This window comes from Pungitius pungitius, chromosome 5 (genome assembly GCF_949316345.1).
Source record: "Pungitius pungitius chromosome 5, fPunPun2.1, whole genome shotgun sequence".
NCBI lineage: Eukaryota > Metazoa > Chordata > Actinopteri > Perciformes > Gasterosteidae > Pungitius > Pungitius pungitius.
The window spans coordinates 5,791,220-5,802,080 of record NC_084904.1 but is presented as its reverse complement, the minus strand read 5'-3'; the positions used below and the strand labels follow the sequence as shown (position 1 = coordinate 5,802,080).

The window sequence follows — 10,861 nt, the reverse complement described above, 5'->3', positions numbered from 1 at the left end:
AAAGGAATGCTTGCCTTGTAAGTGTTCCCCGCCAGTTAAATATTTCACAAAATAAATAAATCGTTACAATACAGCCAAAACGCAGTGGTTAAGTATCAAACATTTGCTTTAAATGTGTCGCCGGCGCTATTGTTTCATGCTGTGGTGACGGACGGACCGATTGTTTCAACCATCCCGTCAGGTTCTCTTTCTCTGCTGCAGATTGTCTGGTGTCTCACCGGAGAATGAGGAGTATGAATGACTGCATCTACCACCGTGCGTATGACACACTTAAAGTCCAGTTGCAAACAGTTTGGCACAGAAAGAAAAAAAGGATAAATATTGCATCTCCGTGCCAAAGAAAACACAAGTGTCATCATCTCCCACCAAAATGAAGTCTCAATATATATATATATATATATATATATATATTGTTTTAACGTAACAGTGTTAGTGCCTGGTTTCCAAATGAGAGATTTCTCAGCTAATGTCCTTTTTTATCTTACAGTTTTTTTTCTTCTTCCAGTTTCAAAAAGTCTCTGTCCAGTGCTGAATGTCCTCCTCCTCCCCTTCCTCCTCCTCCTCCTCCTCCTCCTCCTCCTCTAGTCAGTCCTCAAAGTTTCACGGCATAATCGGGAGGAAGTGGGTGGCCGTGTTCTTCCTGCGCGTCTTCTTCCCCCTCAGCGGCTTCCCGTGGACGTTCAGGCCCACGAACATCTGCCTCTTCTTGTTCCTCCACTTGGCCGACGCGTACGTGTTGTAGCCGTTCTCCTCGATGCGCTCCTTCAGGGTGCAGTCGACGCCGAACTCCCTCTGCAACGACAACATGTTTAGAGTGTGTCAGCTTAAGGCCGGATTTGATCGTGCTGCTCATGGTGTAGCTTGCTCATGCCCCAAACCTTCATCTAGATTGCTCACAGTTGACCCGCCCGCCACAGGAGATAAGGCCTCCGTCTGATAAGGACAGGAGAGTCCAACACTATATCCATCTCTCTTTGTCTTGAGCATCACCATTGACCCCTTGACCCCGGATACTAACCGCTCCGTACAGCTCTCCTCTCCTACTGATAGCCAGATAGTAGTTACTGTTCAGCCCTTTGATGGCCACCACTCCGACGTCCACCGATGTGATTTCCAGAATACCTTGGGGATCCAGAAGAAAGACAGTTCACATCGATGCGTGTCTTCATGCAACACCAGAGCTGTTTTGCACACCTTCGTCGACAAATCGGAATATGTTTGTTACATACTGCATTATGTGCTCACGTGGGCACGCACTGTTATAGGAATTCTGCGTATTATAAAGCTACTTTACAGCTGTGGATCCCAGCTGTGCAGGTCATTAAGATTGCAGAAGAAGGAATATGTGGACAATGATTCTCTCTGGTTGTTTATGCCCCGTTTGGGATTGAGTGCCTACACGAGCGATCAGGGCTCCTCACACACACACACACACACACACACACACACACACACACACACTCAGGCTGTTCCAGAGGTTAATTTATGCCCATGTTAACAAGGGTATTCCTGTGCCTCAGACAGCTGTGTTTATTTGTGCGAGAGATATAACTTCCTAATGTGTCCTTTGACCACAGAACCCACTCGTCTCGTCCTATGTGTGTGTGTGTGTGTGTGTGTGTGTGTGTGAGAGAACGTGTGTACATGTGTGCGCATGCGTGTGAGCTAACCTCCCCTGTTCCCATGGCACGTTTGATTTCATACCTCCTCTCCCCCCGACTTCCTCCCCCCCACTTCCTGTGAGCTGTCGTTATTTCATCCTGATAAGCACATATGTGCGCACACAGACACACACATTCAGACACACCCTTCAGCGTGGGGTGTGAAGTCCAGAGAGTTGTCAACATCCTTTGATCAGAACAGCCCCCCCCCCTTCTCTCTGTCTGATGACTGTTTGTGTGGCGAGGCGGCTCTCCGGTGGCTCCGGGGAGGAGGGGGGGACCCCAAGGCCGCATAGCCTGTTACGTGAGTGGACAGCAGTGGGCGTGCAGGTGTGCTCCATGTTAAAGAACCCCCCCCCCCCCCCCGACACACACACACACGCCCTCTCCTCTTAAATACACAGCACCTCGTCCGCGTGGGGTCTCGAGCGTATCGGTTTTCCAGTTCAAACGGTGGCACCTCGGGCCGGCGAGGAGGTCTGATACGTGCAAAGGCGGGCCGTTTTTTTTTTTGTTGGAGGGGGGGGGGGGGGGGGGGGCTGTGACACGACGGCCATTGAAGATCTGAGAAGCTGGCGGGTTCTTTTATAGGATCGGGTGTCGGTGTACGGAGCGGGGATGTAAGACAATCCACGGCGGTCCTCTGGCTGCTCTGTAAACATGGAGGGATGAAAGGCGGGAGAACAGAGGAGGACAGAGGAGCCATGACAGTGAGACCGGGGGTGGGGCGAGGATTAGTAAGGCTGTAATGATCACTGATCAAAGTCAGCCACCGGAGGCAAGGGCGAGACGGGGGTCGTATGTACACACATGTGTGTGTGTATACGCACACATACGCGCTCACGGGGGTGGAGTCTGTTCTTTTTGCACGCCATGCTCTGCTTCGGCCTGCTCGATACGCTTTGCTTGGAGTTACAACTGCAAATGGTGCGTGGGTTGTGTGTAATGGAGGTACTCCACGCCAGGGAGAATTAGGGTGGTCCCCCCCCCCAATCACAGTGGGATGCCAAAAAAAAAAACCTGTGAGTTTGGAGCTGTTTTGTTTCCCTCTTGCTTCACTCCATTAAAAAAAACGTCAGGAGTTGCAAAAAACGACAAACAAATAACGACATACTTTTGTCAATCGGTTGCCATTCAATTTTGCAGTGAGTCAGGTTAATAAAAACCACAGTGTCTTTACACAGACGCTGCCGACCCTCCTCAGCTATACACCTCTTTTCCTCAAACCTCCATCAAAGCACCAACTGTTGGTTTTTCCTTCTCTTCTCATGGGTGCACATTCACGACCAGAAGCTTCTCACACACATGGCCAGCCTTCTGCAGCGCAGGAAACACAACCGCGGTTTCCCCCGACACACACACCGACACAGCCGCGGTTAACCGCCCAAACCCTTTTACCGCCAATGCCCTACTTAGCAATATTGAACTGAGCTGCAAAAGTTCACGCAGACACAGCTACTTAGCTGACTTTAGCACAACCTCCCTCCGCTTCCCTCCCCGCCTCCCTATAACCTCAGCAAAGGCTCCCAGCGGGCTGCAAAGCCATGTGGGACAGTTTTGCGCTGGCATCCCTGTAAAATCTGCAGGGGGCATGGATACTGGCTTTCTAACAGACAGGGAGCCTGGGGTCATAGCAGAGGCCACAGACAGCAAATCCTCCACGTCCCACACACCTCTTTTGAAACAACTAATGATGACTTTATGCTTTTTTTTTTTTTTTTTTTCAAATGTGTCGATATACTTTTCAACTTCTGGCTCTAGGAAATAGAGAATCAAGCCCCACTCATCAAAAAAACAAAAAAAAAACAGCCAACAACGTGTTATTTTCTAACTTCAGTGGACCATCGAGGGTTCTACAAAGGACGTCAGCCCCGGGATCATGTCCATCCCCAGGGGGGCCACAGCACAGACCAGGGTTGCTGTTGTGTAGTGTCCTTTACTGTGAGAACCTGATACTGGGGGCACATAATCCACACACAGTGTCCTCAGACCCCCCCTCGGGACACGGCTTTTTGATGGCACCAACCATTGATACTGAAGACGTGCAGGCTTTGATGTGGCCACAATGATGCTCAGCCGGTGTCATTCATGAACTTGTGCCTCTAGAGAGAGCTGCTATGTGCGCTGCCTTTTCCCACTCCCTCCCCCAACTCTCAGTCGGCAGTGACTCCAAAAAGAGGCCACACGCTCTTAAAAATGAAACGAGGTCAAACAGCGAAGACAGGAGAAGTAAATGGTCTCCCAAATGCACATAAAAGTAAACTAAACACATATAAATAATGTTTTGTACCTAGTAAAGAACTTGTTGGATGGTTGGATGGTCTGTCAGTGGGTTCTTTAGGATATTAGAGGGTTCTTAATTCAAGTTTGAGTTATTTCAATGGTGGGAAATGGTATACCTTGGCTAAATAGATATAAATATTCTTTACCATTTACTATTAAGAAAATGGTTCCTTTTGCGTTTTCAGTCCATTTTCAGTTCCAGAGGGCACCTTATTTGTTCCCTCTGACTCCGGCAACATTAAAGGGCATCACAATGTCATGGGCTGTGTAAATAAAGTTGCCTCTGTCGTGAACCTGTCAAAACAAACGTATCCCCGTGCCATTCTGTCTCCCCCAAAAGTCACGTTGATTGAACGCGTGGTTTTGCTCTCACAAAGGAACATTAAGGGCTTCCCTGTACACGGACGTGGTTGTGGGACCGGGTGGGGGCGGGGATATATTCCACCCGGTATATATATGTATACATATATACATATATATATATTTGTGTGTGTGTGTGTGTGTGTGTGCGCGTGTAGGCGAGCGGAAATAAGCAAGCACATGTGTTGCAGTATGTGATCACACACCCGCTGGAGCATGTGAGTGGCCGCTGGCTGATATCAGCACACACACGAAGCTCAGTCGGGAGATGCTGGGACAGAGGGAGCGCGTAAAAGCATCAATGACACTGAGCATATCCTTCCACCCCCTTCTCCATGGCCTGTTGTTATCAGCGCTGTTTACCCAGGGCCGTGAAGACTGCATGATAATGGCCGCGTTATCTGCCCCAGCTCCTTTTTTTAAGCCATCTGAGGGCTACCATCGCCGTGTGTGTTTGGAAAGGAGAGATATCGGCAAGATGTTTGCTTTAAAAAAAGACTAAAAAAAGACAACTCTAATCGGGGATTTCTTCATCCATACCGGGCTGTAGCAGGCTGGCAGTCCATAATTCTATATCCCCTAAGCCCATTATTCTATATCCCCTATCCCCATAATTCTATATCCCCTATCCCCATAATTCTATATCCCCTATCCCCATAATTCTATATCCACTATCCCCATAATTCCATATCCCCTATCCCCATTATTCTATATCCCCTATCCCCATAATTCTATATCCCCTATCCCCATAATTCTATATCCCCCTATCCCCATTATTCTATATCCCCTATCCCCATAATTCTATATCCACTATCCCCATTATTCTAAATCCCCTATCCCCATAATTCTATATCCCCCTATCCCCATTATTCTATATCCCCTATCCCCATAATTCTATATCCACTATCCCCATCATTCCATATCCCTCTAACCCCATTATTCTATATCCCTCTAACCCGATTATTCTATATCCCCTATCCTATAGCCTTCTATTTTATTCTGTAGATTTGTAAAAAATTGTAAATTGTAAAATGTTTCATGTTATTTCTCTGTTTGTACTATCTGTCTTACTGTCCGATGTTATGCATCAACCGCCATGTCAAATTACTTGTATGTCTAACATATTTGATCAATACATTTTGATGATTTTGAATTTGAAATGTACTCAGAGGGCATTGTTTGTTTGTAAATAAACTTATATTTTTGTGTCAGGTTTTGTGCTTAAGAATAAGAATTTAAATATTTGTATTGGTGTTTTTTGTGTTTGTTTTCATCCAAAAGAAAAATCATAAAAAATAAGTGACCCTTTGAAAGAAATGCCCCGACATGAAGCAATCAACAGGTGCTTTTCCTAAGAAGCGCAACACACCAAGGTTTTTAAATCTTGTCTGAATAGGTAAGAACTGGAATGTTAATTTAACTTAAGCGACGGCAGGGATCTTCTATGAGGTCTCACTTTGTTAGGGGTCTCTTTTTGTACATCCATCCACACAGTTAGAGCTACTTACTGAGCGGGTCCTCCTTGCTCTTAGTTCCGTTGACCTTTCCGTTTTTGTCGATCCTCAGGAAAAACTTCTGGAAGGAGAACAGCTTCCTCCTCCGCATGTCCCCTTGGAGGTGGTTGTAGCTGCGCACGTGCCTACCCTGCGGCCCCCCTGTCCGACCCGGGGGGCCACCGGTGGCCCTCGTCCTGGAGGAGACGTCTGCCTCAGAAACGTTGAGTGGAATCCTGAGAGTCCGTGGGCTGGCGGGTCTCACTCTGTCTCTGCGGAGCTGGTGGCATGCTGCTCCGGGCAGGGAGAAGGACAAAAGGAGCACCGCCACCAGGAAAGGCAGAGACAGGGCGGGGAGCAGCGTTGAAGATAACCTCGGTCTAGGGCCAGTCCCGCGACCACACGGAGCCCCTAGCCCGGCTCCGGAGCAGGACGAGGCGGAGGCGGCCTTACTTCCTCCAGCAGCCCATCTGATCATGGTAGTGTGCTGTGTGGAGGACTAGAGGCAGCCTCAGAGCCAGGGACATGCTGCTGGGGGCGAGGTGAGGCTGGGAGGGCAGGCAGGAGAGCCCTCCACGGTATAGGCCGGGCAAAGTGGTCCTCCTGCAGAGTCTGGATCACTTAGCGCCTGGATGGAGTCCTTAGATGTCCCTGTTATGGACTTGCGTGATAGACTGTTTAAGTCCCTGTTTGTTTATTCCACTGTTTCTGTGTTCAAGGTTAAAGTCTTTACAACTTTGGAAAAATCTATCTAAATAAACAAAGATTACATTAAAGAAACAATACAGTGATTACTTTGTTTAGTAGCACACCTGCTTTTCCACCTCCAGTTTTCTCATTTGTTCTAGAATATAAATGCTGGTCCTGGCTGCTCCAGTGTGACCTTTGTATTTCCAGGAGAGAAAAAAAGGACAATATCTTCATGTAAAGTTAACTGAGGTAGAAAGTTTATCATGCGGAAACTCCTTAGTTCCAGTGGAATCCCCACCCTCAAAGAAAGAAGAACCTGCACACCCCTAAATCTACCTGCGTGATGCGCTCCACGTGTGAAGGAAAGCCTTTTTCAGATCCCACTCTGAGGAGGAAAAACAAAGACCAAGACTTTAGGAGCGACGCTGGATGATGTGGGCCCTCGTCAAATAATCCATCGGCCCTCCTCTGTTGCACTGCTGCTCGCATCTCCCCCCCCCTCCCTCTCTCTCTCTCTCTCTCTCTACCCCCAAATGACTCCACCTTCATGCAGCATCGAGGTAACGGCCTGGGAAGGTCTCTCTTACTCGCTCTCTCTCTTGTCTCGCGGGTGGGAGTGTGGGGGGGGGGGGGTGTCAGAGTTCAACTCCTCTTGGTCAGCTCGTCTCACAGTGAGGCCTCCCGGTGCAATCTCCTCACCTGAAGGCCGACAACAGGGAAATGACTGGTGTGTGGTGTTGTGTGCGGCTTTGTGTAGTTATTTGATCCCTCCCTCCTTTACTCAACCTTCCCCCTCTCTCACATATGGGAGCAAGTTCTCCTCTGCATGTGTGTGTGTGTGTGTGTGTGCCGCACAAGCAGATCTAAACTTATGAGAGTGGGTGAGAGGCAATAGCAGGGTCTATCTGAGTAGATACCATCCGGTAGTGTTGAATCAGTCACTGCAGCCTCAAATTGGTGCATTGATTCTGCAAAGAAAACAAGTTGCTGCATTCTTGTTTTGTCAGCCAGTACTCAGTACTTGCAGACGACAAATTGGAAACGTATTCCGGTCCCAGTGTGAAATCCGGGTTCTTTGCCGCCATCTTCTCCCCTCAAGGTACTTTACAGAGGAGCCTGGTCCCTGCAGCGCCGTGATGCAACAGATCGCTCTGGTTTTCCCTCAGGGGACTCAGGTGTCTGAGTCTCTGGACGAGCCCTCTTTGAGCCGAGGTGGATGCGAGACATTTAGGGTGTAGAAAAAGTTGGCTGAGAACTTAATCTCTTATTGGTCAAGTGGATTTTCCCCACTGAATCAACAACACTCGGTTGAACATTTCTGGGGCCTATTGAGAGGATGGATGATCAGGGGCCACATAGTGACCATTTTAACAATCTGCTGTGATACAGAAAAACTTGTGCTGGAGCTCTTATCTACTCCCCCTGATCCTCGGGTCTTTAATGTCAGGGCCTGGGCAGTTCCTCGCTCTCCTTCCCCTAAGTCCGGGTTGTTTTTAGTGCCTGCTTTAATGTCTGTCAACCATCTACGGCCAGAGCAGCGGTCTGGTCTTCACTCTGGTCTTGACGTGGTTTTATCTGGGGATACAAACAAAGCTATCTTATCACTGCTTCCTTTGTGGTGTCCCTTCCCGATGTGATAACCGGGAATCATTGCAGAGGAAGCAGAGCAGGCATCATTTATATAGATTTTTGTTGCAGTAATAATAGTGGAGTAAGTTCTTTTTAATAGATTTATTGGTTTTACTTCAAATAACTTATTAATCTGAATTAAAATGCACATTTCATTAAGGTTTGTCCTTTCTTGTTAAACGTATTGTGGTTAATGTACAATATGTGTCTGTATACATTTTTTACAATAACTTTCTCTGCAATCGCTCTACCTATTTTGTGAAAATCAGACATTTTTACATTATTATACATTTTTCGATTTTTCTTCTTAAAAAATGCCCCACTGAGGTAAAATACTTTAATCAATTTTCTGTGCAGTTTTTACTTTATAAAGCGCTTTTAGTGAGAAAGTCTATAAATGGATGCATAAAAATATTGGGCACTTAAAATTATTTAAGAAAATTAAAATGTTGGGATAATTACTAGAATAAATACCATGTTATGGAGGGCAATTTGGAATCCTTAGGGTTCATCTTTTGACAATCACTTCCTGCTCTGCTGAGCTTCCCGTAAGCAGCGTGAGAGTTGAAATAATGTAACACGGCTCGACTAACTGCATCGGGGTTGCCGATGAAATGATGTTGCATTAATGGAAGATTCTTAGATCGGGGGGTTCAGGGAAGTGGTTGTAGATGCCTCAGAGGAATGTAGGCCTGCAATGATGCTGACAGAGTCGCAAGATTTGCAGGATTTCTGCAGAGGCCAAGGAGCAAATTCTTTGCAGACCTAACCGCTCTTGTGTTTTTTTCACCTAAATGCAATATAAGTGAGATTTGCAGGGGTCTGGATGTAGTCTCAACTCCCTCCCTGCTCTTCAGCTTTAGCATGCAGTGTATCTTTATAGATCTATCCCTGTATTGCATTTCAAAGTTCAAAACAATAGGCAATAGAAGAGGCAAATGTGTTCCTGATCCCTCCCTACAGGCTGTGGCTCAAGCCAGGTTGTTACGCAGCTCTCAATAACGTAATCACAATAACAGCAATGAAAAATCAAGTACCGGAAATTTATACGCATCATCGGAGATTTGATTTCACACAGTATCAATTGCCAAAAAAAGAAGACGAATCAAGGCAAAACACACGCAATACAAAGATTCCCTTTATTCTTTTTAGTGATACAATGTGGCTAGGGAAATATTAGCTGCTGCTTTTCTTGGTATTCACATTGTTATTGCTCAATGCTTAACCACATTTTAGCTCTATGTGTCACATCGAAGTGCTCTGTTTTTATTTAAAGGGATATATTATTTGGTTATTAGAGAGCCAATTGACGACGTTAGAGTTTTTATGGCTGGCATTTCTTTCCCCATGAACCTCGCTGTCTGTTTTTTTCTAATGCCCTTCGACATAAAACGCATCACTTCCTGTGTGTCATGATTTTATTTTCTTGACAAGGGACTGCTGGACCCAAAATGTTTAGCGTAGCAACTGATTACTTGTACAGGAAGATCGTTAGGACATCAGCAATGGCAGCAGCTGAGTGGCGGCAGTGTCCCCAATGTTTGCATGTATTTAGAGGTCCGTTGGCTCAACACTCTGTTCAAAACATAAAGAAATGAGCAACCTAGAAAATGTGCATTTATGAGTGTTTACTTGATCCTGATCCTCGAGGCAGCAGGTGGATCCAGCACTGAGCACCGTGTGATCTGTGTTTGCCCAACATACTGTATTGCATTAACAAGTTGAACCTTGGATATTCACCTCGTTCATGCCATGTGTCTCTGATTTAGCTTGGCCTCATTTTTAAGAATATATTGGCCTCTCCCTTTTGCTGCACTATCATTAAGCAGATGTTTTACAGAGAAAAGCACCTCACTTTGAGTTGCTTAGACTCAAATCCATATGTGGCCTACGAGGGAGTTAAACGCACAACTCACAAACAACCACACTGACCTATGGGAACCATGTGTGTGTCTGTCTGCGTCCCCTGGGGGCCGCTCTGTGTATGCTGGGTCAGAGGAGATCGAGGCTTTAATAAAGGAACAGGCTTGGTACAGGGAAGCCTGTCGGACTGCCCGGGGACATTCAACCTGATGCGGTCCAGATGAGAGCCACCAAATCGGACTTCTCCCACCAAGCCAACAGCCCGTTGGTGAGCCCAATGCAGCCCACCGCCTCCTTCCCCGAGCCCCTCTCTGGGTTTACTCTGGGATTTGGGGGGTAAACTTGCAGATTAAAGTAACATTTTGCTTTAATGGTACTTCAAAGTTCATCAGTGATCACAGGAAAATGTGTTACCTCATGGTCCAAACACATGCTCGGCTCTTACTGCAGGCCTCTTTTTTTCTGTTGGTCATCATATGTAAATATTTAATATGTTCCTGGCTTGTGTGTTGGCAGGTGTCTGGTAACCTACAAGATGAGGTTGCCGTTTCCTGAATTGCATCAATAGATGTTCGTCATGTTACCTTCCCCCTCCTCAACGGCCCCTTGCATCATCGTCAGTGTCAGTTTCAGCAGAGGGCTATTTTCAAACTTTTTACTATACCGAATGTTATAAGAATCGGAAAAATATATCATTGTTAACCACCAGAGTTTGTGGCATACTGTTTAGAACTTAGCAGCTGCCTCCTTTTTAATATCTCTGGGTTTATTAGGAAATCAATTAGCAGGACCACTTTATGGAATTATTGCTTATATTGATATTGAAATGTATAATAACACAGTGGGGTAGTGGATTATATCTATGTGGAATGATTTTTTCAT

The 10,861-nt window shown here is 46.4% G+C and overlaps 1 protein-coding gene across 1 annotated transcript; it reads right to left on the bottom strand.

Annotated features, from left to right (window-relative positions):
• Positions 1 to 600: 600 nt before the first annotated feature.
• Positions 601 to 6,275, bottom strand: LOC119225438 (fibroblast growth factor 10-like). Its single transcript, XM_037483301.1, has 3 exons — positions 5,813 to 6,275; positions 1,019 to 1,122; positions 601 to 792 (listed from the first exon to the last, which is right to left on the bottom strand). Exons 1-3 carry the CDS (start codon positions 6,273 to 6,275, stop codon positions 601 to 603), a joined length of 759 nt encoding a protein of 252 aa, XP_037339198.1.
• Positions 6,276 to 10,861: the final 4,586 nt, after the last annotated feature.

Excerpts from the sequence above, each read along its gene's own strand:
- LOC119225438 (XM_037483301.1), bottom strand. The coding sequence starts at position 6,275 with ATGATCAGATGGGCTGCTGGAGGAAGTAAGGCCGCCTCCGCCTCGTCC. Across the intron at positions 1,123-5,812 it reads GAGCAAGGAGGACCCGCTCA|GTATTCTGGAAATCACATCG; the intron begins GTAAGTAGCTCT and ends TGGATCCCCAAG. Across the intron at positions 793-1,018 it reads GAGGAGAGCTGTACGGAGCG|AGGGAGTTCGGCGTCGACTG; the intron begins GTTAGTATCCGG and ends TTGTCGTTGCAG.